At 38.0% G+C, this 27,295-nt stretch overlaps 1 protein-coding gene across 3 annotated transcripts in view; it reads right to left on the bottom strand.

Annotated features, from left to right (window-relative positions):
• Window positions 1–27,295, bottom strand: part of ZNF407 (zinc finger protein 407) — a 427,820-nt gene that overhangs the window by 119,838 nt on the left and 280,687 nt on the right. For all 3 annotated transcript variants that reach the window (XM_012754490.3, XM_075993793.1, XM_075993792.1), the window contains one exon: window positions 14,035–14,213. In XM_012754490.3, coding sequence (XP_012609944.2) covers window positions 14,035–14,213 — 179 coding nt within the window. The remainder of the gene's footprint in view (window positions 1–14,034; window positions 14,214–27,295) is intronic.

Here is a 27,295-nt window from a genome sequence, read left to right on the forward strand (position 1 = left end):
GCAACCCAGCATGTCTTGACACAACACCAGTTACAAATTCTCAAAGTTAATTTCTAGTCAGGCTGCACGTCTTCAGAAGTGTTTTGCAACGTACTAAGAAGCAGAATATAAATCTTAAGAACTCGGAGAAGTTTATAAAGTCTTTCTCACTAAAAAAAGTTTTAAAATTATTAGTTCAGCTTTTCAACAATATGATCCAGAAACCATCAGCAGATAAAATAAAAATGCTTTTGATGAATAATTTAGAAATACTAAAGGAATTTTAGATCACCCCGTTTCTGAAATGGGGTGTAGCTGGCGTGGCGATAGGAGGAAACAGTGGTGCACTGGAGAAAATCTTACAGAAACTTCTGTTCTCCGCGGCAGAAACCGGGCACCGAGGACCGCTGCGTCGCCCGTCTTCGCGAGGAAGCGCACACTCACACCGGCCGCGGACGATGAGCATGAACACGCCGGCGTGGGGCATGACTCAGTACAAACACCCAGATAAAGTGTCTGCATACATTAACGTGTTATATTTCAGGTCTATCTCAAAACCTTTAGGCCAAACATTCAATTTTATCTGTACTGTGATGATAAAATATTGTTTCCTACACTTTGAGTGAAAATGACTATGCATATTAATGTGATAGGTGAATATCTTGACATCTTAATGCCTAGAAGATGAACACACCCAAATTGATCCTGCCATAAATAATAAAAATACATAGCCCTGGATTTCAAATGTCTTTGTCAATGTAAAAAAGATATTAAAAAATTTGATATGTTCAAACTGAACATAAAACATCTTAAACATGTATAACACATTTTCTTAGACACAGATAGAGAAATTGGAGTGAAAAAAGGAAAATATATTAAGTGCTATAACAGAATTACATCTAAAACCAAAATTACTTCTTTGACCAAGTTCTGGTTCACAGTAAAAGATTCATGATCTAGAAGCATACATCACACAAAAAATTTCTTTTCATTACATATAGGGAGAAAAGGCCAGAAATATGGATGAAGATGATACATTAGGCAAACATTAAAGTACAACAAAAAGAATCCCAAAGTGTTATTCAACTTCTTTTAAAGGGCTATCTTGTTTTATTAATATTTCCCTTCCTTTTTCAGCATTTTACCTTATGTGCTACGCAATCCGACTTTCAACCCGATCCCCTCGACACACTCAGTGACCCTGCAGTCTCATCTGCCTGCCCCGTACTTCCAGCCTATGTCCCCTCACCCCTCTCTGATCACTCAATTCTTACAATATCAAGTGCTCTTCAGCTTGCCTTCAACACTTCAGATTAATCATCTTCGTAGACACTTGAGTTGTACAGGTCACAGCTACATTTCCATCCCTGCAGCAAACACTATCTCCAAGACGCCTTTAAATAGCAAGAACCCTTAAAAATTAAGAGAATTTATTACAATTAAATGTGCACAAGAAGGATTCTATTGGCCCTTGATTTAAGTGAAAAGCTTGCTCCGTCGGAATAACAAGGATAATCTAACAAAGCCTAATCCTATCAATGGTTTATTTATGAAACACCAAGGAGTACCCTAGTTCAATGTTGATTGTACACTCTATAAAAATGTCAATAGATTCAATAAATATTTAGCTACTAACATAAAGAATGTTAAAATATGAAACTGAACTACATGGTAAATGAGAAAGGTTATATGAGTCTAGTGTTTTCTTAAACAATAAAACCTGAGGTGAAAGCAATTGTAATACTACCAAATACTAAAATTTTAAGAAAACTATTAGGGCATTTTCTGTCATTTTATACTAACAAATTCTTTAAAGCAAATGGTCTATTTATTATAAATAGTCTTGTTTCTAATCAAGACAATAGGTATATAAACTTACTAAGAGAACAGGGTATGCAAATATAAATATGCAAGTTGTGCCAACAATCTAGGTCACCTATGTTAATATAAAATATAATTTGGAATATCAACTCTTTTCGCTCAAGAGCAACACCTACTGGCATAATTAAAAAGAACATAGAAGATATAGAGTAATTTCAGTTATATATTTCATTAATTAAATACTTATAGAGCACTTAATATGTACCAGGCACTAGGTTAAGCACTTTGCAAAATTAGCTTATTTAATTACCCCAAAACATTTATCATTAAAAGAGATTAATTTATATAAAGTTTACTCCAAGATGCAAAAGGATCTATTTCATAGTTTGAGATGTGGTTTCTATTTAAGAATCCAAATCTGTCCTTAGCCAAAGTCTGGAAGGAAACTGGCACTGTAACGCATTCTATAATAACTTAGAGAAATCAGGCATGGAATGTGAAGGAAATCCTGAAAGGCAGTCTCCTCAAAAGAGTATTTCCCCAATAAGAAAAAAATTAAATTTTATATTCCATGCAATGTGATTAAATTAATCTATACTACTTGCAAAAGAACTTGCCTTTCCCTTTACAAACAGGAAATCATTTATGCTAGGTTTTTATTTTAAGCATGCACTAAAATTATAATTTTTCACAAGAAGAAAGAATGACTTCCTGCCAATCACCCTGACATGCTACTCAACAAATGGCACTAATAGCTGTGACAAGAGTGCACGTGTCTGAGCAGAGCTTTTTAAGAAGGATCTAGAACAGCCATCAAAAATACTACTTTACCTAGTTGAGGCCTACGCTATATTCTGCTGCAGTAAAAGCTATTAGGTGATTTAAGTGACTACTTTACAATGACGAATTTTCATCTATTAAAAGAATGCATCTAAGTGTTTTTAATTTTCCTTAGGAAAAAAAATGGAAACAATAAGAAAGTGTAAGCATGTCTGTAAGTTCAAATATTTTACTTAATGTTTTTTCTCAATAAATTAATTTTGAGAATTTACTCAAATGATTTGTATGTTTCAGATGCTGACTAGCATGTATCATATAACATCTGTCTGATCTATTTAACTAGAGGGCCAAGTCAATTAATATAATTTTTATATTAACTCTTCCCCATTTTCACTTATCCCATCCCAATCAAATCTCTGCCTTGAACGACCCCTCACCAACCAAGATGCCTATCAGTATCTTCTAATATGGATATGTGTGGAAAATAGAGACAAGATAGGAGTAAGTAATTGGTGTTTGTAATTTTTTAAAATTGTGGTAAAATAAACATCACACAAAATTTACCATCCTAACCATTTTTAAGTATAAAGTTCACAGCAGTGTTAAGTACCTTCCCATTGTTGTACAACCAATTTCCAGAACTTTTTCATCTTACAACTGTCTACCCATTAAACAACTCCCCATTCCCCTCCACCCAGCCCCTGGCCGCCATCATTGTATTTTCTGTCTCTATGATTCCGGCTATTCTAGGTAAGTGGAATTACAGTATAACTATAATCATCAGTGTGAGCCAGTCTTTATGAATGGCTTATCTCACTTAGCGCACTCTTCTCGGGGTTTATCCATATCATAGCAGTGCCAGAAGTTCCTCCCCTTTTAAGGCTGAATAATGTTCTCCTGTGGGTACACCCCAAATCGTGCTTGCGCATTCTTTCACTGAGGACATCCGGGCGGCTTCCGCGGTTCAACTCTTATTGATAGTCATGCTGTGGACATGGATGCACAGGTATCTCTTTGAGACCCTGCTTTCAGCTCTTTTCGATGCACACCCCAAAGTGGGACTGCGGGTCACAGAGTGATTCTTCAATTATCTGAGGTGCTGCCACCGTGTTGCCACAGCGGCTGCTCCAAGTTACGTCCCCTCCAACAGTGCTCAAGGGTCCCGATGGCCACATCCCCGTCAACACTTGCTATTTTCTGCTTTGTGATGACAGGCATCCTAATGCATGTGAGGTGGTGGGAGTAGTTCGTTTTTTAAAGTAATTTTCTCAGTTAATAAGAAAAATATAGTAAATACAAAATATTAAATTGGTGAGTACTGCTTGTAATGATGCCAAAACTCACCAGAGAAGAATATGAGCAAAAAGCAAACATTTTATCATTTAATAGTATAAAGAATTAAAGAATAATAATTTTTCTGGGCACTACATTCTGAATGTAAATATGCAGATCTCATTATTTGTCTGTAAGGTTTTATGAATGGTTGGCTATCACAAATATCTGACATAATAAGCTCCACTCTCTTGGAAAGTCATTCAGGAAAAAGAAAAGATAGTGACAAATCAGAGAAATTCTTGATGAGTTTAAAGTAGATCACAGAGCAATGAAGAGAGATGGTACACATGAAGTTGAAGGAAAGCACACACATCCAAGTATGGCATTTTAAATATGAAATTTAAAGCACATGTATGATAAATTTTAGAAATTGCTGTGGTAATAGAAAGAAACTGACCCAAAGAAATATTTCTAACTTATTTTCAACAAATGTTGCTCAAAAAATAAGACAAGAAAAAAAGAACCTTAACTTATACCTTGTATGTTATAGAAAATATGACTCAAAATGGATCATAGACCTAAATGTAAAACGTAAAAGCATAAAGCTTCTAGAAGAAAATATGAGTTATTCTTTGTAACTCCAATTGGGCAAATAGTTTTCAGATACTATATCAAAAGCATAAATCATAAAGAAAAATAAATTGGACTTTTATGAATATTATAAACTTCTGTCTGTGAAAGACACTACAAAGGAGAAAAAAAGAGAAGCCACAGTCTAGGAGAAAATATATGCAAATCCTTCTGACAAAGGTCTCATGTCAAAAATGTAAAAAAAAATTCTTCCAAAACCCAACCCAGTGAAAAAGGAGCAACATATTTCAAAAGACACTTCATCAAAGAAATTATACAGATGGCAAATAAGTGCACAAATCGATGTTCAACATCATTAGTGATCAAATGCAAATTAAAACCATAAGATACCACTACATGCCTAATATAATGAAGTAAAAAAAAATTAACTGACAATACCAAGCGCTGGTGAAGATGCGGAGTAACAGGCATTCTCATACACTGCTGGAGGGAATAAACAACACACAGACACTTTAGAAAAGAGTTTGGCAGTTTTCTTCAAAAGTTAAATATGTACACAGCATATAATCCAGGTATCTCATGTCTAGGTATACACCTAGAAAAATGAGACCTTACATTCACACGGAAACGTATATGTGCACGTGTTTATAGTATTCTATTCATACTTGCCAGAAATAATAAACAACCTAGACGTGGTATTTCATTTTGGTTTTTATTTGCATTCCCCTAAAGAGTAATGATGGTGAGCACCATGTTTCCATATCTCCAAATGGCCATTTGCATATCGTCTTTGGGGAAATGGCTGTTCTGAGCCTCTGCCCATTTTTAAATTAGACTATTTGCCTGATTATTGCTGAATGGTAAGAGTGTCTTATTTATTCTGGATACCAGTCCCTTATGAGATAGATTTACAGATATTTCCTCCCATTTTATAGGTTTTCCTTTCATCTTTTGGATGGTGTTCTTTGAAGCACAAAAGTTTTAAATTTTGATGAAGTTTGATTTATCTATTTTTTTTTTTTTTTGTCATTTGTGCTTTTGGTGTCACCTTCAAGAAACAATTGCTTAATTTAAGGTCACAAAGATTTGTTTGTGTGCTTCCTTCTAAGGGTTTTACAGTTTTAGTTCTCAAGTTTAGGGCTAAGATAATGTGCGCTGCAGATGGGCGGGCAGATGCAGGACTGGAGGGTTAGCACGCACACCCGCACGCCCCGTCCGTCTGCCCAGAAGGCTGGGGGCACAGGCACGCAGAAGCGACGCGTCCACAGCGCACACACCTTGCATTCTAAACACCCTTCTCCAGCCAAAGGTTCCTTGAAGAAGTGTCTTGTCTTCTTAAGGACCGGGGAAGGGAAAACACGAGATGAGCCTCGAGCACACTGCGATGCCAGAAAGTCAGGGGACACTCACAGAAGGGTGGGGACAGGTACAAGGGCACAGGAGCCCACCTGAAAGCGTGCAGCGGTCAAACCTGGGGCGGTTTGAGGCAGAAAATAACTAACAATGGTACTGAACTGTAAACCACAGAATAAAATAAGTCCATAGTGATGGCTATTTGCATGATTTAAAAGCACCTACCCAGGCTGGGCGCGCTGGCTCACGCCTGTAATCCTAGCACTCTGGGAGGACGAGGCGAGTGGATTGCTTGAGGTCAGGAGCTCGAAACCAGCCTGAGCAAGAGCGAGACCCCGTCTCTACTATAAATGGAAAGAAATTAATTGGCCAACTAAAAATATATACAAAAATTAGCCAGGTATGGTGGTGCATGCCTGTAGTCCCAGCTACTCAGGAGGCTGAGGCAGGAGGATTGCTTGAGCCCAGGAGTTTGAGGTTGCTGTGAGCTAGGCTGACGCCACGGCACTCACTCTAGCCTGGGCAACAAAGTGAAACTCTGTCTCAAAAAAAATAAAATAAAATAAAAGTACCTACCCAAGACAAGTATTGACGAAAAGGGGAAGAACAACAGGTTTTTAGTAGAGAGGTCTGGAGACCCTGCCTTATTCCACTGGTCCAGGTTAACACTTTCAGTCATAATATACCCCTGATATGACACACATCTCTTCTGGGTTGTTTTTTGTATAGTCACAATCATCAAATCATAAATAAATATTCCACTAGCCTGAATTAAGGGGCATTCTGTAAAATAACTAACCAATATTCTTTAAAAGTGTCAGGGTCATGAAAGACTGAAAAGCTGTCATGGATTAGAAAAGAGTAAAAAGACATGACAGCTAAAGAGAATGTTGGTTCCTGGGCTGAATTCTGGGCAAGAAAAGGGGTGTGAGTGGGAAAAGTGGCACATTCTGAATAAAGGATAGTGTAGAAAATAGCATTGCACCAATGCAAATTTCTTTGCTTTTCATAACTGTAGAATGGTCATGTTTAGTGCTAACATTTGGGGAAGTCGGGTGAAGGACATATGAGAACTCTCTGTACTATTACTACAACTTTTCTGTAAGTTTAAAATTATTTAAAATAACAACTTAAAACTGGTAATCTTGCTGCAAATAGAAATAAATGAAACTGCAAAAGAGTAATAATGGGCATTATTTCATATTCTGAACTAAATTTCAAAGCTAATTAAATAATATATCTAAATTTCTCAAATAATTTGAAAAACTTATAATGCTATTCTTCAATAAATGGCTTCAATTGAAACAAAAATTTGTTATGCAGTATGAGTAGCAGGACTTGTCAACACCTACTTCGTTTCCCTCATATAAAACTGCCTTTTAGTTGGGGTCAAAATATGTGTGTGAGAGTGTGTAAATTTTTAAAATATATAAACTATATTGAATTAAACAGCTGATGAAAAATCTACATACAACTAAAAACCGCATCAATTACCTGATAAAATCATACTGCTCCCACTAGAACTGTCCACAAATAAATTTTTCCCTTAAAATTTTGGCAAATGAAGTTGTCGGGGGGATAAGATCACAATTTTGTTTCTTTTTTATTTATTTTTTTTAACTATTTTAACTTTCAGAATCCAGGTCATGAATGCTGCCAATGTTGCCCTGGTACCATCACAGTTTTGCCCACTGGTGAGGCAACTGGCCACCCTCGGTGCCACTGCAGCTCTGAATAACACAGGAAGATCACACTTGGCCAGGCCTTGAAACAAAGAAAAGAATATAGTTTTTTCCAGGAAAAAATTTTAAACGTTACTTCAAAATTTTTCTTTAAGATCGTGTAGCTAAGGGATGAACCTGAGTTATCTGATGGCCTGGGATCCGTCAAAAGTGATGATTTTTTAATCGGACGGATTTCCATGAATTTCAGATATCTTCAGCCAATCCTGTCAGGTGTTACTAACACACGCTGTGTTTCAATTGTGTACTCTGACTTTATGTTAAATGTTGTAAATGCCATTAAGGACTTCTCAGAGCATTAACTTTACACTAGAAAGGACATTTTTTCAAGAGGATTTTTTTTAAAAAGTTTTAAAAATACAGAGTATAGTAGGTGACATACAAGGAAGAGAAATAATTCAAATAAATTATTTCAGTGATAAAAGTTTCTACTCTGAAAAGTTTTAAACAGACCTTCTTTAGCCCTAATTTTAGGATATGCTCAGTCACACTAATATATGTATGAAGACTAATACATATGCATATATACATATATTGCTATGAGATTCATTATTCCTAATAGCAACATGAAATAAATGCAAAAAATCATTTCGGCCCCTTCCTTCTACATAGAGCTCTTCATTACTACTTACTAATCACTTAAAATAGGAAACAATACCTAAATATCATCTGAATTTACTCTAGAACAATCAGGATCCCCCTCTTGCAGGAGGATTGAGGGAAGGAAGTGGCAGAAGGGAGGGCCAAACAGACAGAGGCGAATGCTTTTCTGGCACTACTCCATGGTGTGTGCAGATGAAGGAAGTTTTGATACATACTGAAGAAAACTTATATAGAGAGAATATATTTATTCTTAAGCAGATTAAATACAGAAAAATTTAAGTGTATAATCAGAAAGTTCTGAAAAAAAAAACAATTTCAGTATATTATTCAGTAAAAGAGACGTGGTAATCTGTTTAAAGGTCTGCTCAAGTTCTCAGTAAACACTACCTTCACTGATAAACATCCACAAATGAGATTTTCCTGGTTACCAATTATGTTGCTGAAAAAAGGCGGGCTGATAAAAAATGCTGCTTTGACATTATCCACCCAATGACTACGAAGTATGTAAGATCGTTCATTCTAAACTTAGGAACTCCAACAGGAATGAGAGTGAGAAAGAGAGTGAAGAGGAACGCCAGCTACCGAAATATCAAATTCACTGAGCCACGATGGACACGAGGACGCTGCCACAGCACACGGTGCCGGAGTGCTCAGGCAGCAGTCTGAAAGGGACAAAGACATTGAACAGCAGTTAAGAAAAATAGTGAATTAACCCATGGATGATGTCTGAGGTTAACGAATCAAATTGCTGAACTGCTAATTATTTTAGGAAGTCTTTTGTTAGTGGTGAAGGATCAGGAGATTGGAAAACAAGGAATCCAGTCTGAAGGTTAAAAAGAAAGAGGGGAGAGGCTGAAAATTATAGACCTGTAAGTCTAACATCTATATTAGGAAATAAATTTGAGATGATACTTATGGATGAGCTTAATGATACATCTGGAGAAGCACAATTTAATAGGAGTGAGTCAGCGTGGACTTACCAAAGGCAATCATGTCAGAAAGAATTTCGTTCCTTTTTAGGTTGAAGTAATAATTGGTTTATGTAAGGGAGAACCAATGAGAAACTGTCAGGATTTTTCTGAGGTTTTTGGACCTTTTCATAAAATGAATTATTGTACAAAATGTCATGACATGTGTCGGAGGATCCAACTAACAAAAGGGGATGAAAGTAAGTGGGTTAAAAATAGAGGGCCACGGAGAATTCGGGAGAGACCACCTTCCACAAGGCTCTGTGTGTTGGAACACTGAGGCATCTAATTAATGATGAAGAAAATCTTTTATATTAAGAAATTTGAACATTTTGCTAAATAAGAGGGAATGGTTAAGACAAAAGACTATAGCTGTTTTACCTTAACTACAATAGATTAAGTAAATGGGCTCAGGGGGAGAATATGAAATATAACATGTCTAAGGATAAAGTGATACACTTGGATAGAAACAAAGAATCAAGTTAATACAGGTTAAATGGTACTGAATTAGTTAGCATTAGGAACAAAAGGACTTGAGGTTTTGATAGCAAACTTTCACATTCTTATTCTTATAACCGGGTGAGAGGCCAATGCAGATAAATAATACATGTTATAAAGAATATAAAAATTGATTATCTAGAGAAGAATATGAAAATCTCAATTTGTGAAGAGAGTATGATAAATTCATGTGCTATCACTCTGTACAAGCAATAATTCAATGTACATCGTAAAGTGGCCAAGTCTTAATATATAAGAACTGATGAAAATAAAATCAATTTAAGCATGATACAAAAGTATGACAGTAGAAAAGTAAAGGAAACAGTAAAAGACTAAATATTTCATCTAAAAGATTAAAATTGTCCCAGGGGGTAAAGAGACAAAATGCAACCACATGACACTTACAAGGAAGCTGGTACAGCTATCCTAATATGAAACACAGAATTATGGCAAGAGATACTGCTACAGATACAAAGAAACATTTCATAATTATAAGGAAATACATATATACTCTTTATCATATATGTATACATGTATAAACTAATCCTAAAGTTCTGAGTACCTAGTGAAATATCTTCAAAATATTTAAAGCCAAAATTAATAGAATTTTAAAAAACAGACAAATCCAGAATCAGAGAAACTTCAGCATGCCTCCCTTAATAGTTGATAGAATCAGAATTAAAAAAAAAAAAATCAGTAAGAATAAAGACGATCTGGAAGAAAGCAATACACAGACTTGATGTTGTAACTGACATACAGGGACACAAATGACACACCAACACCATCGAATTAGATTCCTTTCTGGGGTGTCCCCAACATTTGCCCAAACCCACCATTTGCTGGGCCATAAAGAAAGCCTATGCCAATTTCAAGGGATTCAAATAATTCAGATTAGGCTGTGTAAACATGGCAAATTTAAGCTAAATATTGATTTCTATTACTAATACTATTTAACAAAAAGATAAGTAGAAAAATTCCAAACTGCGTGGAAATTAAATACTACATTTCTAAATAATCCATGGTTAAAAAATAAATAAATCACTTTTGTGTTTCAAATAGAGCTACAACTAAAATTAAATCTCATAGATAGCCTTTCATTCTCTGGAGTATAAGATGGAAAATGACACCCAAATCATTCTACGAGTTGCCAAAAAGGATTGAGAAAAAATACAATGAATCATCAACTTGTGCTCGCCAGAGAAGAGAAAACCAGAGCAGCCATTCACGCTAAGTGTGGAGCAGTTCACAGCAGTGTTGTCTCATTTAGATCACACCTGCCTTCCATGTGACAGGCATCACTGTCTCCACTGTGGAGAGGGGAAACTGAGGCCCAGGAGTTAAAACGAAGTTTCCAGAGTCACGTAGGGAACGATGAAGCTTCCATCAGAGCCCACCCTGCCCCGAAGGCCACAGCCACAGAAACACAAGCGCGGAGCCAGCGGGCCTGCGTCCAAGGGTAAGGAACCGGCGCCCACAGATGTCCGAGCACGCCCATCCTTACAAAGCGGCCCAGGAGGGACTGAGCTGGCCCCCGGGTCTGTGGCATCTGCGTAAATACATCACCTACGCGACGGCAAGTCCACTCCAATGCAGAGATGCCCAGGGAATAGCACGACTGTTCTGCAGAACAGTTTTCAAATAAAAATAAACCACCTCACTTTAATATATAAATTTCCAAATTATTTTTCTCAACTAAAATTTAAATTACCTCAACCAAATCACACTATTTTACAGTCTTTTCCTGTTGCAGTTGTAAATGTTTTCCTTTTAACAATGTCTGATATACATGCTCTAGCCAAATCAGGATTGCAGGGCTTTTTTTTGGGGGGGGGGTGCAGTACTTAGGGTAGTTTTAAATTCAACCTTTTAGTAAAAGAACTACATGATACACTTCACTGAAGTTTGGGTTACAATATTCTCATCCTGCTTATGTTGCTTACACCAGAAAATGCAGCTACGATATCCTTCAGGCCTGCACTCTCCCGCCCTTAGGGCTTTCTGCCACCATATGATGTTTTACGCCACCTCCATCATAGTTCCTCACCTGTAGCGTCAGAAACTACTACCACCAACATGTAATGAATGCAGCAACAATTTGACTCAAATATCATACTGAAATGCATCACACAGGATTCAGAAAGGCAAGGTTAAAAAGAAGTCAGTCCAAAAAATTTTTTTTATTCTTTTATTCTATTCTATTCTATTTTTTATTCTTTTATTCTGTTCTTTTAAAGTTTCCTCTTAATGAGCTAAATTTAATCCTAGCCAAAATATTACTGAGGAGCAATACTGCCATGCCTAGGGAAGAATAAACAGTCAATGCCCACTTTCGCGGCACGTGGGTTTCCTTCGTGAAAACAGCTAGGAGTGCTATGACTTATGTAGAAAAATGTTTCTAGAAGAATTATAAAAATATTAACAGAGGAAACTAGGACTATAGTTTTAGATAGTACTACAATGTGAGCCTCACGCACATAGACAAGGGGACTAGGATGATTTTTCTGAGACTTTGTTGGTCACTAACGAGAGTTCACAGCATATCACCAGGCGACATCCAGTATCACCAGGGCAGTAAGAAGGTAAGCAAAGCAATCTGCCCTGACCGTGCACAACAAAACGAAGACATTTCCATGGTCTGCAACTAGCTTTCCTCCCCTTTCTGTGGCATGTGTTTCTTTTGAAGGTTAGAGGTGCTTTATTTTAGCAGTCCATTTTTAATGCCTAATTGGTACACGGAAGGGGAAGACAATATCCATATACCAATCCTGCATCCGGAAGGCAGGCAGAGCACGACCGCCTTGGAGAGGAGACAGCTGACAACGCGCCAGTTGGGTTCCTGATGCTTGGCCGTTTCTAGACGTGCCTCCTCCACAGGCATCGGCACCGTCACGTATTCATATTGATGAAGAGCCCACGGGCACTGAAGGCCAGAGCTACTTCAACTGGACTTTATCTGTTTTTGTGAACTGAAGCTGATAAACTGTCTGGTTCAAAACCTTTACAGCGACAACCTCACCAAAATGGAAAAAGCACAGACCTCTGTTTTCATTTGTTTTCCAAAAGTAGCCCTAAATACAGCAGAGGGGTTGCTAAATCAGACACCCACCCATTATTTAAACAAGACAATCATGTGAACATAAAGCGATAAATCTGAAAAAGCACATCAGCAAAAAAATAATAATACCCTTACATCTATATACTGTCAAATACATTAAGAATATTATTCCAACTTAAATTACTCATTGAGTTCTATTTCCTTTAGTGTAGGTATTATGTGAGAACAAATAGTGCTTAAATGTTTTGGAAATGGAGTCTTGTGTTTCTGGTATGATTTCCCATGACTTTCAAACACTATTATCACGACCCTCGCCATCCCCGCTAGTGCCAACAACCCCCTCTGTGTGGCACATGATAGGCATGAAATGTCCTGGGCTAACAGCTTCACAGCCATTATCTTTTTTAATTCTCACAATGACCCTATTAAGTGAGTACTATCACACAGATAGTACATATGAGAAATCGGAGGCTTGGTGAGGTCAGCCTGCCCGAGGTCGTATGGCCAATAAGGGGAGAAGTAGAGTTTAAAAGCAGTTCTAACTGGTCCCAAAGCATCTGCTTAAAGCATACTCAGTATCAACCGGCATTATTCAAATGCCGTATTGCTTGGCCTAAATCTTGGAACAGTTCTCTAAATTTATGTCAGGGTAAGTACTTCCTCAAATAGGTCCCCACACCCATAACCCATCAGTTTGCTGTTCTGCATAGTAAGAATTCAACAGTAAGGAACACTGGCTAATTAAACAAAATGGGGGATTACAGAGGAACAGGGCTGCTATACCCTGCAGTTGTTGCTACATCTCTGATACCTTCCAGCCCATCTGACTTGTGGTCCGAGGGGCTAGAGTCACCACTGACATTTCCCTAAAACCCGGGTGACAGGTTCCTCCTAAATTCTGGGAGACGAGCAGTACTGTGTTACCACCCACCGGCCACATTCTCTCCAGGTATTCACTAGAAAAATGATAATGCGAAGGGATAGCGAGTAACATTTTAAATCACAAACATTTTTTTTGAAAAAAAATAAAAATTTTACCAATTAGTCAAAATATGAAGTTCAAACAGCTACTCTCATTTTAGTTCAACTATGTTTTAAGTATTTGTTATTATTAACTTTGCTGTCCTAGCATGATTACTTTGTCAGATTTGTTTTTTTTAAAAAATACTGTTGAAAAGGCCTGTTTTCATAGTTAAGTGGGGTAAGACTGGAATGCACTTTTTTATAGGTCTTGAAGCAGATACCATCACGTACTCTGCTCCATTAAAATAAATCATGGTACAGTACAAATAGCATTTATAACAGCTGCGATCAAGCAAATGAAATCCTGTTAAAAACAACAAGCATTTTAATAGTCTCAGTCCCTTACCGGCATGCAAATAAGCGAGGTCCGGGTTTTCGATATCAGGATGCTGTTCTTTCAAATGGTTTCGGAATTCCACAGGGACGTTGGTCCCATAGTCACACTTGGGGCAGTTGTACATCTTGACTCCTTCATGTTTGCCCGTGTGTAAAATGTGTTTGCGGATATTTTCAGCACAGTTTGACCTACCGAGTAAGAGAGAAAAGTAAATCGAATTAAGGTCAAATCAATAATATTATACCACAAACAATGATATTAGCTAACACTTACGTAGTTCTTTCTACCTGTTGGGTACTGTTCTAAGCACTACACTCATATAATACTTAACTTATATATTAACCTTCTGAGACTGGCAGTTTTTATAACCTAGCACTAATTTCTAAGTTAGTCTTTTACCTTAGCAATTCATTTCCACGTAGAACAGGAAATACTAAATCCCAAATTCTATTATTTTAATATCAAATTATTCTGGTACCACTTGAGGGCAGTGAAGAATTTGCTTATCCCCAAGAAAACACCTACCACCACTGAGGAGTGGTACGAGAGGAAAATGTGTCACCTTCACTGAATTTAGAGCATTCAGGAGACAAAGATGCTTTTGCTTTTAAGTTCTGCCAAGTGAGGTACCTCCAAGTAAGGCTCGAAAGTTTGCATACAGAAGTGTAGTTACAAACAGTCCCCGTCCCTAGCTCCAACAGTTGGGCAATATGTTAGCACCGGTGAGTTTTCTGTGATCATGTTGGCTTGTAAGAGTGAAGGACTGAAGAATATGATTAGGGCCCCACGTGTTACACTGCCACTGAAAACACTGTTTCCTGCAGAATTAGCCATGCAAGGCCTGAAATAATCAGAAAACTGGGACTGAGATGATGTTCTTTGAGGCAAACTATTCTGCTCATTCTGTCCGCCCTGTCAGTCCCTCTGCATCAGAGACCGCACACCTAGAACACCTTTCTGAATACACACAGCTGTTTTTCTTTTGTCTTTGTTGTTTTTAGAACAGCAATGAAAAGAGCTCTATACAAATTCAAGCAGGTGGTGAGGGGTTATCTAGTAAGAAACAAACAAAAAAATCAGGCTGAAATTAAATGCCAGAAGAAAACAGAGCAGTATGTGTATCAGCATTTCCCGAAGGTATTGCTGAAGAACAAAATCCTGCAAGATGTTCTTTGAAGAGAGATTTCTATGACCAAATAAGGCTGGGAAATGGTAGTTAGTGAACACATCTCACAATGCACTTCAGAATATTAAAGGCTCTAGAAAGAAACTTCCTGTAGGTCCTCATTGCCTGAATGCTTCTAATTGGAATCACTTATGTGCATAATATTCAATGACATTATGATGTTAATTTTTCAGGGATTACACCCTGGGAAATATTGGTCAAGCAAGTGAAAATGGTTATACGCAAGGATTTTATACTAGCTGTGTTACCACTCACATGTAAGGGCAGCAAAAGATGTTAGAAATTCAAAGACTCAGTAAACACGGTGTCTGTTTATTCACTTGTGACAAGGGGAGCACGGGAGACGTGTACTCTAAACAAGGCAGAGTTAATGAAAATGGCACTTGGAACAGTATTCCATGGATGGAGGGGACAGAGGTGTCCCCTAGGGGGTGCTCCCCTCAGGAATGGGCACCCTGCGCTATAGGAACAGTCCTGTAACCGCACCCAAGGTAGCCCTCTGGAAAAGCGGCCACCACCTCCCCGCTCCAGGCAGGGTCTGTCACCACATGCACATGCCCACCTCATTAGATCTGACAAATTCAATCCCTTTATGCCCAGGAAAAAAAGACTAGAAAGAGATACATCAAAATATTAATGCAGCTATGCTGCAATGCCTATGCTCTTTGTTTTCTAAATATACTTTAATGATTTATATATTAATGAATACATTTTTAAAAACTTAAAAGAAAATTATCACCTTTAATAATAATAAGAAGAACTGAAATAACAGAGATTTTGCCAGCTATTTTTGGCTTGCTTTGGGCAAAGGCTCTGTCAAGCTGGGTGTTAAATTTCTCTTAGACTAAATATATGTAAGGTAGTTAGTGAATATATGCATGAATAGCTTATTTCTTTCATGTCACTTTTGAATTACCAAATTTGATTTTAATATAAATTCTCTATTGTTAAATAACAATTGCTGTATGACAAAAAAAAAAAAAAAAAGAGTAAACACCTACCTAATGTGTGCCGTGGGCCACTACAGGCCTGGCGACTTCAAAGGCACCTCTGAGGCCATGAGTGCTAAAGGAATTTTACTGAGAAGCAGGCAAGTATCACAACAACGCACTGACTTACAAATGTTATACAGCTAGTAAGTGGTTAAAGCAAAATCTGAATCTAGGTTTTCTGTTTTCAGGCCTATTTTGAGTACTCCACAGTTGGCCTTCCTTACAGTATTTACATATCAAAGATACTAGCACATTCTAAGAAAAGGGCAGGATGGTAGAGTCTCTTAGATGTATAACTATCCTCTGGATTGTGTTGACAGAAGTAACATAGGAAGACATCTTAAGGTGAACAACACAACGTCCATTTTGGTCACAGTTAAAAGGGAGAGAATCACTTCTCGAGTTCCTCAAACTAGCTGGGTAACTGTTCCAAATTATTCCTTAATTCTGCAGATCTCCAATTTGTTTTCAATGGCATTACAGACAGCCCTTAAATTCACCATTGTTTACCGACACTAGGGAGAGAAAACAAAAAGCTACTACTATACTTAATTAATACTGTTTATCAGGAATGTAGATTCTTTGGTACCACCAATATTGTTTCCTTATGTAAAGTGCTAGGCATGAAGGAGCATCAAAGACAACCACCAATCATATGAAGAAATTAAAATTGTCGAAATAAACACATTTCATTGTATGATGCATATTTTCATGGGCAACAATATAAGCAATGAATCCTAACATTCAGGGAAGGAAGAAAGAGATGACTTTAAAAACCAATTGTTTTGTTTTCAAGAAAGATGTATCTAGGACAAAAATAAGCCAATCTCTCTTAGTAACTAAATGGTATGTAGAATCTAAAAATTACGGGACTCACTGAAATAGGTAAGGTGTATACGGGGGCAGAGGAAGGGGAGAGAGGATGAAAAAAGGTAAGAGGCTTCTTTTTTTATTTAAAATTATGAAATAGAATAAGAAAGAAGTGATGTGGAACTTGAGATTTTAAAAGGCATTAAGGACCATTCCATACATATATACTTTACATATACAGATATGTGTATATGTTTTTATATACAATATTATACATGCCGTTTTTGTGCTTTATTATAATGTATATGTACACATGTATTTGTATGTTTTAAATGCACACATATAAGAAATATAAATACACGTAGTGCATATGGGGTTGCTTTGGGGGGTAATAAAAATCTAAAATTGCCTGTGGTGATGGTTGCATAACTCTGAGAATATACCAAAAACCACAGAATGTTGCGATTTCAATGATTTAGTTGTAAGATATATAAACTATCTCTCAATTAAAAAAAACCTCATATGCCTCTGTCACCTTCCTGCCACTAGAACCCCAGAGGACACATGTGCAGATGGCAAAGTTACCAAGACGGAGAAAGGTTCTCAACTTTCACTGGCCTTTACCTAAGTGAGAAATGCATTCTTATGAGGCCGTTCACATTTCAGAGTTTTGCCTGATGTGTAGCTATTGTCAACTGTCAGAATGCATGCTCCTAATCTCTTTCCTCAAACCAATGCTTTATGGAACCCCACCAGCACACATGCACACACTTGCATACGCACATCAACCACACCACCACACGTGTGCACACACCTGTATATGTGTGTGAACGCACATGGAACCCCACCAGCACACATGTACACCCACCTGCATATGCACATGGAACCTTACCACCACATATGGCACACACCTGCATATGCACATGGAACCCCACCACCACACATGCACACACCTGTATATGCACATGGAACCCCACCACCACACATGCACACACCTGCATATGCACATGGAACCCCACCACCACACATACACACACCTGCATACGCACACGAACCTCACCACCACACATGCACACACTTGTATATGCACATGGAACCCCACCACCACACATGCACACACCTGCATATGCACATGGAACCCCACCACATGTGTGCACACACCTGCCTATGCACATGGAACACCACCACCACACATGTGCACACACCTGCATATACACATGGAACCCCACCACCACACATGTGAACACACCTGCATACGCACATGGAACCTCACCACCACACACGCACATACCTGCATATGCACATGGAACCCCACCACCACACATGCATGCACACACCTGCATATGCACATGGAACCCCACCACCACACAAGTGTGCAGACACCTGCCTATGCACATGGAACCCCACCACCACACAAGTGTGCACTCACCTGCATATGCACATGGAACCCCACCACCACACGTGTGCATACACCTGCATATGCACATGGAACCTCACCACCACACACGCACACACCTGCATATGCACATGGAACTCCACCACCACACATGCATGCACACACCTGCATATGCACATGGAACCCCACCACCACACGTGTGCACATAATTGCATACACATGTAGAACCCTACCACCACACATGTGTGTGCACACCTGCCTATGCACATGGAACCACACCACCACACATGCATGCACATGCCTGCATATGCATATGGAACTCCACCACCACACATGTGTGCATACACCTGCATACACCCCTCTGCTTTGAGTCCTCTCCTCCAGACTACCACAAAGCAGGTCTCTCAGGGATGGAGAGAAGTAAACTAAGGATGCTCAGCCCATTCCTGAACCTGGATGGCTCTCCCAGCCTGGCACGGCTCCTCTGGAAATAACCCCAGACCTCGTTTTATCTCTGACTTTCCCTCCTCTGCCACCCAGGATCTCTGACAACAAGGCAGGAGGCTTACTCCTGTCACCAGCTACATGTAACCTGGTGTTTTCCTATGGGGGAGGTAAGACATTTTACTGTTAAATTTATGAAAAAAATTCTCAGAAAAATGTGAAGGGTTATATATGCATACTTTAAATAGTGGAAAACTAGGAAGAACTTACTACAGTTTTCTGTTTGAAATGAGCTCAGAAGAGAGACACTGGTGCACACATCTTTCAATAAAGGAGAAAGTGAAAAGGCAGCGTCCGAGCAGTTTCCCTGGGGACTTGTGACAGGCTGTGTCCTCCAACCCTGCCTCCTGACCAGGTCAGATCTGTCCCATCCCCATCTTCCTCTTCCTCCTATTCCTGCCACAGACAACAGTGGTGCAGAAGAAACACCCGTGGGTGTGAAGTCAGGCAGCCTGGGTTCCATTTCCCACCTGCGAATCTCGGCCCGCAGAACATCTGCGATCTAGGGAAAGTACTTCAATGCTTTGAGATCTCCTTTCCTTAACTATAAAGTAAGGATAATAGTATCAAACTACCGAGATACTGAATGTAAACTATATATTATCTTTTTCATTAGAGAAGGCAAATGCACATGAACATAACATTTCACATAGCAATTCAGAGAGTTGGTAAAACCTATTCACGGGCTGCAGATTCCGACCCCCTCCCTCTCAGTTTGAAAAGCTGGGGGGAAGGGCTGAAGGGCTGAAGCGGGAAGGTGTGGCACACGCTGCCCAGGTGCTGGTACACGGCAGAGAGGCAGCATCCACACAGAGCAAAGCCACCTAATTCAAAGGTCTCATCAAAATGCAGGACTCTGCTCGTCCTTTCTAACCTCCATTCCACTATTGCAGCCCCCGTGACGGAAACCACCCCCACGGCTATCGGCTGAGGACAAGGTCCTCTGCACACCGGCAGGGTTATGTCGGCACCCTGAGCAGGGCTGGAGGGGAGCGAGTCTCGGCGTAGACCCTCACAGTCCGCGCTGGGCCAGGGCAGTTTCGCAGGACTCGCTGGGAAACTGTGCATGCTGTTTTTATTGAAAAGGCATTCTAAGTTAAGAGCACATTTTAAAGTAAATTTTGGAATATAACATGTTGAAAAGCTTGAAGCAGCTTCAACCTGGGGAACAGAGCGAGAACCTGTCTCAAAAAGTAAAAAATAAAGTATACAGTAACCAATTAGCAAAACAACCCAAGATGGGACTTATTTCATCTCAAGCTACGTAAAAAACATGTAATAAAGAAATGTATTGTTCTGTTCAAGGGCAATGTATGTTAAAATAGAACAGAACCCCATAAAAGTATTATATTAGTCAGTACTACACTAACTCACTATTAACACAAAAAGCCTGTTATTGAACTTAAGAAGGATGGTTTAAAAAAATGATTTGATTACCAAAACAAAAAACAAACAAACAAACAAAAACCACCCCTCCACTACAGCTGGTGAACAGCGAGCACTCACGTAAGCTGAACATCAGAGACCGTAATAATGCGTACAGCAAAAGGCACCCCCTACCTGTCCCCACACTCCCCAGCGAGGCACAATTCACAACTTCTCATTAATCTTTCAGAAGAATTAGAAACTACTTTTTCTAAGTCACCACTACGCTGTGTATTCTTTTCTTCCCACTCCTCCTGCATAAACCTGGAAGCACCCACATCTCAGCATCCTGCCTTCCCACGGAACAGCGTGGCCTGAGACCTCGCCCTATCTATCCATGGCCCTATCTCACTCTCCCTTCTACTCACACACCCCACCTTCTTGTCTCCTTTTTTATAGCTGTATAGTACTTAGCAGTGTGGATACAGCATATTTTACTTAACTGATACCCCACTGATAGGGATTTAGGATGTTTCCAATCATTTGCTCGTGTAAACAAGGTTGCAATGGATAATCTGTAGCATGCTTTCCATTTCTCAGGATGCCAAGAGAATCTCATGATGCCAAGTGGAATTGCTTCAAATGTCAATGGGCAGATGCTTTTGTAATTTTGACAAATTCTGCCAAATTGCCCTCCTGAGGAGCTGTAGCAACTCACACTTCTACCACCACGTTTAAGAGCCTATTTCTGCACATTCTTGCCAACGTAGGCTGTTAGCAAACTTTTGAATTTTTAGCAATGTGGTAGGTAAAAAATGGTATCTTATTGGAGTTTTAATTTTTAAGTCTGAATTTGCATTTCTCTTGTAAGGAATGAGTTTAAGTATCTTTTCTATATTGAAAAGCCATGTGTACTTTCCATGCACTGTTCAGTTATATTTTGCTGGTCTTTTTCTATTGGGTTGTTCATCACTCTCTTATAAGGAGATTGGCTTTTTGTCTATGACAGAGTCACAAATTTGTTTGTGTTAGTTTCATTTCTTCTTTTGACTTTGCTTACAGAATCTTGTGAAAAGCAAATGTTTTTTATTTTGCTCTTTTGTTCTATGGCTTCCATACTTGGAGGTTACAAAAGAATTGTCCCAAATTTGGCTCTAACACTTGTATAGTTGCATATGGTACATTAAATGTTAGATTTGTCTCAAAATTAACCTACAATTTATAAAGTGTGTATTCAGACTGCTACCTGGTTATTTCAATAACATTTTTAAAAATCCGTCTTTCCCTCACTGACTTGAAATGCCACCTTTATCAATATTTAATTGTTTGAAACTAATTCTGGGCTTTCTCTTTTATTCTGCTGGTTTGTCTATTCACCTGCCGACCTATCGCGATTAAACAGGCTGCAGGAGGTTTATGTACGTCTGATAGAGTCCATCGTTCTGAATTGCACTTTTCCCCCCAGATTGCAGCTGCCCACCCAGGGCCATCATGTGGTTAGTCGCAGGAATGTGGCTGTAAATTGGTGCGGCAAACACCTTGAATTAGCTGTACTGCTAGAGAGAAATGGGCCAAAAATAAATTAATATCATTAAGCCACAACCAGGTCATTTCTATGTACTTATTAACATGTGCTACTAATATTATCTTACTGATAAATCAAATGGCAGTAAGAATGGCACAAATGTCATAAGTACCTAGAAGAAATCCTGGCACACAAAGATCCTAAATAAATATTAATTCCCATTTCCCCAAAGAAAGTGGCACACCTACCTCACCAACCTCTTTTTTTTTTGTAAATTTAACAATTGTCTTGATACATTGGGGACAATCTGGCATGTTACGATACTCGGCATGAGAACAAGACTCCAGGCAACTCTGCCTGGAGATCTTTCTCGGATCAGAGGTCCCATCGTTTTCCATTTCATTCATCTCCCTGTTTTGTTACTTTACTTTTTCCATGCTTCTCTAAAAAGAATTTCCATTTCCTAAGTGATTTTTGGAAACGACTACTTGACAGCATCTAGTGATCTTTCAGAATCTCTAAATGCATATTTCTGTGTATCATGCACTGCTCTAGATATGATTTAAGACGTCTCACAAAGATTCATAAAAACAGTAATGGTACTTTAACTGAAAGTGGGGCTAAAAGAACTAAAAGTAGAATTGAGTAAGGTGGCCAAGTGTTTATTTTAGGGGTATGTGCACTTAAACTCCCTTTCATCATGCACAAGGAAACATTGCTTTCACAAAAGCAACACAAAACACAGGAATTAAATGAGACATGTGAAAAATTAATAATAGACAAAGGAGAGTTTGCTAAACAGAGACATACACCACATATCTGCAAGGTTAGAGTTAATAGTAAAGACATCAGTTCCTTCTAGAACAATCCATAAAGTTAACATAATTACAATTAAAATTCTAATAACATTGTTTTGAAAACTTTGAGTGACAGGTAATTGGTTTATAAAAATAAGTGGACAACATTTCAAAATTATTATAATGAAAGTTGTTAACAACCATCAATAGGGGATAGGCTATATTATGAAATGCTATGTAGCATTAAAATAATTTTATATAAATATTTTTCTTTATACATGCATACATACATAAATATATACATCACATCTCATATTGGCAGAGAAAAACATCCACCATAGATTGAGAAAGCTAGATGCAAAACATGTACTAGAAGCAACTGGATGTGTCATACACACCCACCCGCAGCAAATCAATATTCTTATACAGATATGTGTATACAATAATCATGCAAGCACATATATGCACACATATTACAAATTTACATGGCTATGTAACAATGCTTATGAGGATCAAACTAATTAATAGTGACTATGCCAAGTGGATTGGACTTGGGGATAGTGATCCCGGGGCATTTAGGAAGACCTGCAGCATTTCAATTGTGTCTTAGGACAGCACATCCAAGTATTAATTGTAATTAAAATACAGAAAAAAAGACTACAAATACAGTCAAAGCCAAGAATAAAAATGTTTTTCAAAGTGAAACACTGCACTTTTGAAAATTATTATACTTAACAAAACTACAATCATTAAATTGGGAAATTGGGTGGTATTTAGAATGATAGTGGCAATCAATTTCAGGGGGGTAAAAAATGGCTTAGTCAATGCATGGCATTACAATAGTGGCATAAATTCTTCCTTGATAAATTGAAGAGGCTTCACAATAAATTCCAGATAGATATAGCATAATTGCTTAAAAAAGGATTACAAAAGTAACTAAAAGAGATTTAAGTGAATCTAGGTCACATATACTTAAATAGAGTATGAATCTAAATATAATATGACTCTGAATACAAAATTAACCTAAATTTTCCTAAAGAAAGTATCTTAAAAATATCTATATAGTACATATATAGAAAGAAAATACCTATTATATATAGTATGTCTATTTTGTTAGATTGAATATATACATATTTAAAATCACCTATTAGTTTACAAATATTATTTTGGAAATATTGCTTTTTCAACTTAAATTTATAAAGTAACTATTCAAACTCTTCATATGCATAAGGGTCTGTCATCACTAAAGTTACTTCTGGGACGTCTAACAGTTTTCAAGAGCATATCATTTTCAGCTCCTCCTTTAGTTTGAGATACAGCATATTGTGAATCCAAAAATGACACACTGGAAATTCTATCTTCAGCTGCACGTACCCAATCACATAACATTATAACAGCTGTTTTTTCCATTTGTCCTCCAAGAGTATATCATGAACTCCACATAATAACCCACCACTCTATTGCTTTTTTACTCTAAAGCTTGTTTACAACAAAATACAAGAATTCAAGATGAGAATATATGGTATATATCTCTTTCTGAAATACTATTTAAGGGAGAAAAACTCTGTTTTAATCAAGAGACAGAGTCTCACTCTGTTGCCCAGGCTGGAGTGCAGTGGTGTTATCAGAGCTCATTGTAACCTCCAACTCCTGGGCTCAAGTGATCCTCCTGCCTCAGCCTCCCGAGTAGCTGTGACTACAGGCACATGTCACTATGTCTGGCTAATTTATAAAAAAAAAAAAATGTAGAAATAGGGTCTTCCTGTGTTGTCCAGGATGGTTTCAAACTCCTGGCCTCAAGTGAGCCTCCTGCCTCAACCTCCCGAAGTGTTGGAATCATATGTGTATGCAACCATGCCCAGTCAACTCTGCCTTTTATTCAGACATATACTATATACTAATTATAATAAAGGCTGAAATCATAAAGTCAAATATAGATAGATTTGACCAAATGGTGTAAAATTCTGTAAGTCCAAAAGTCATAAGTACAATAAAAATGAACTGAAAATAATATATGAAATTTGTATAAAGGTCTCTAAAATCCTTCTCCAAAAAATACTATCTCTGAAGATGCTAACAGATGTTAAGAAAAACCACAAATACAAAAGTGGGGAGATCTGTATTAAGGAAAGTAAGGACAACATTGAATACTGTATTTTCCTCTTAAAAATTCACAATGTAGGCCAGGTGTGGTGGCTCATGCCTCTAATCCTAGCACTTTGGGAGGTTAGGACAGAGGATCGCTTCAGGCAAGGAGTTTGAGACCATCTCAAGCAAGAACAAGACCTTGTCTCCGCAAAAAATAGAAAAATTAGCTGGGGGAGTGGTGGTACCCGCTTGTAGTCCCAGCTGCTCAGAAGGCTAAGGCAGGAGGATCGCTTGAGTCCAGGAGTTGGAGGCTGCAGGGAGCTATGATAATGCCACTGCACTCTATCCAGGGTGACAGAGTGAGGCCCTGTCTCAAAAAAAAAAAAAAAAAAATTCACAATGTGAAATGAAATCAGATAAATTTTTGAAAGTTCTACTCAAATATGTTTAGTTTTTTAATACTTTGCTTCCCAAACTTTCTGACCACGAAACATTTTTTTTGTTTCTTTATGGGAATACTATACATGTCTCAGAAGGCTGTAATGAGGATTAAGGTAAATAATATTAAACATGTTCAGATAATATAGTAGGTACTTGGTTCTTTTTTTACTACTATCTTGTCTCAATACTCTTTCTATTAAATGCAAAACAGTTCAACTATCTGGGTCATAATTAGCAATTTTCTTACTATATATGAAAAGCAATTTCTATTCATTTGAATAAAAATCAATTCCCCAGTTATATTATATGCATGAGTACATATGATGTGTGTATCATATTTACAAAATTAATTAGGCAGATATTTATTTTCCTATTCATAATATACTTTTTGAGGCATATCCTTGAAAAGAATTACTTTGTAGTTAAGTGGAAGTTTTGAAACAAGTGTATCAAACTATACAATATTATACATATTTATATAAAAGGCTATTTCAAATTAAACTTAAGAAGTTATCATTTTTAACTAGTATTATTTATTTAGTTATGAATTTTTGAAGCAAAAAAACAACCTAAGACAGACTGAAAATTTTCCATGGTGGAGATGAATATCAAGCTCCTTATAAGTTGCTTTTAAAGCTCACTGCAGGTTAGAAGAATGTGCTCCAATATATAAACTCAGAGCTTGTTTCACAATTTATGTAAGACAGCCTAAGATATAAACTCCTTTATCACTTACGTTCTCACTAAAGGACCCATAAGGAAAGAGTCTGATAATTTTAGATTACTGAACATTTGTGCTGTTTAAATTTAAAATTGGTTAAAAGCTGCAAGAATAAAGACTTCATATTCCTCTGCCTAGAAGAGAATGTTATCAACAATGTTTAGCAAATAGGTGAATGCCACTTGGAGTGTTGAACCAAATACATCAATACAGCAGAACAGACAGCACAAAGATCCAGGTATATAAAGGATAAAGATGTTATTTTAGATCAATTAGAAAATGATGTGTTATATAATAAATGGTGTCAATTCCACTGCCTACCAAATGGGAAAAAATAAGTTAGATTATTTTTGTCCTACACAATACAAATATGAATTCCATTTGGATTTTAAAATTTAAACATAAGGAAACCAAATCATAAAAATGATAGAAGAAAATATTTTATAATCTTAGTTAGAGCTTTCCTAAAGAAAATTCAAAACCCAAATGCTACCAAAATATGTAAGAAAATATGTCACATAAAAGTGAAAACTGATAAGTAGCATAATGCATCCTAAATACAGTTCAAAGACAGGGCACAGAAACAGAGAAAAATAGGCAACACATATAAAAACAGATGACTAATAAAGGCTCCAAAATGAGTCCCAAAGACTGTTAATGTTTGTTATGTGAAGTAAGGTGATCCTGAAAGAACGCAGTGCCTCCTAAGAAACTTGTGAGTTAGCACAGAAGTGGATGAAAACTGACGCACTCTCGGTTCTGCCCACTGCTCTCCAGAGGACAGAACTCTCCTGGTCCCAGGGCACGCTGATCTCCGAGCGTCCACGTCCACCACGTGTGCTCGTGCAGGGGCTCCTGAGGGGCAGTCACCGCGCCCGCCTGTCTGTGACCCACAGAGAGCCGGTGCACATCAGGGCTTGGTCTGCCTGCCGTGGAGGCAAGGCCAGCCTTTCAGACCTCTGTTAGGCACTGCAGAATACAAGGAATTTAAGACTAATTATTGCTCTGGTTTCTGTGTGATGCATATGGCTACAAGAAGAATCCACTTTGCACATATTGACTTTGTATTTTCAAAATTAATTTTATTAAAATATATTTAGTGCCTACTACATATAAAGAAGGATAAAAACTAATCATGGTGGTTATGCCCCCCAAAAGAACACAATCTGATAGGGGAGATGAGTTACGTACATCAAGAACACTAATGAAAGGAGAGAGCTGTGCTTCAGAGATGGAAAACTTTCAAATGGTTGGAAAGTCCCCATATCTACTTACAGGACTCTGTCTCTCCCCTCCAGCGACTCTAACTGTTAATGGTCCCCAAATTGTCTCGATTGTCTTGTTTCCCACACTACTCACAAGGCTTTACTAACTTCCACTGATCTGAACTGATACCGACCGGCGGCAGGCACACTTCTCCATCTGTACGCCGCTGCCCACAGCCA

The sequence above is a fragment of the Microcebus murinus genome, chromosome 17, assembly GCF_040939455.1.
Source record: "Microcebus murinus isolate Inina chromosome 17, M.murinus_Inina_mat1.0, whole genome shotgun sequence".
NCBI lineage: Eukaryota > Metazoa > Chordata > Mammalia > Primates > Cheirogaleidae > Microcebus > Microcebus murinus.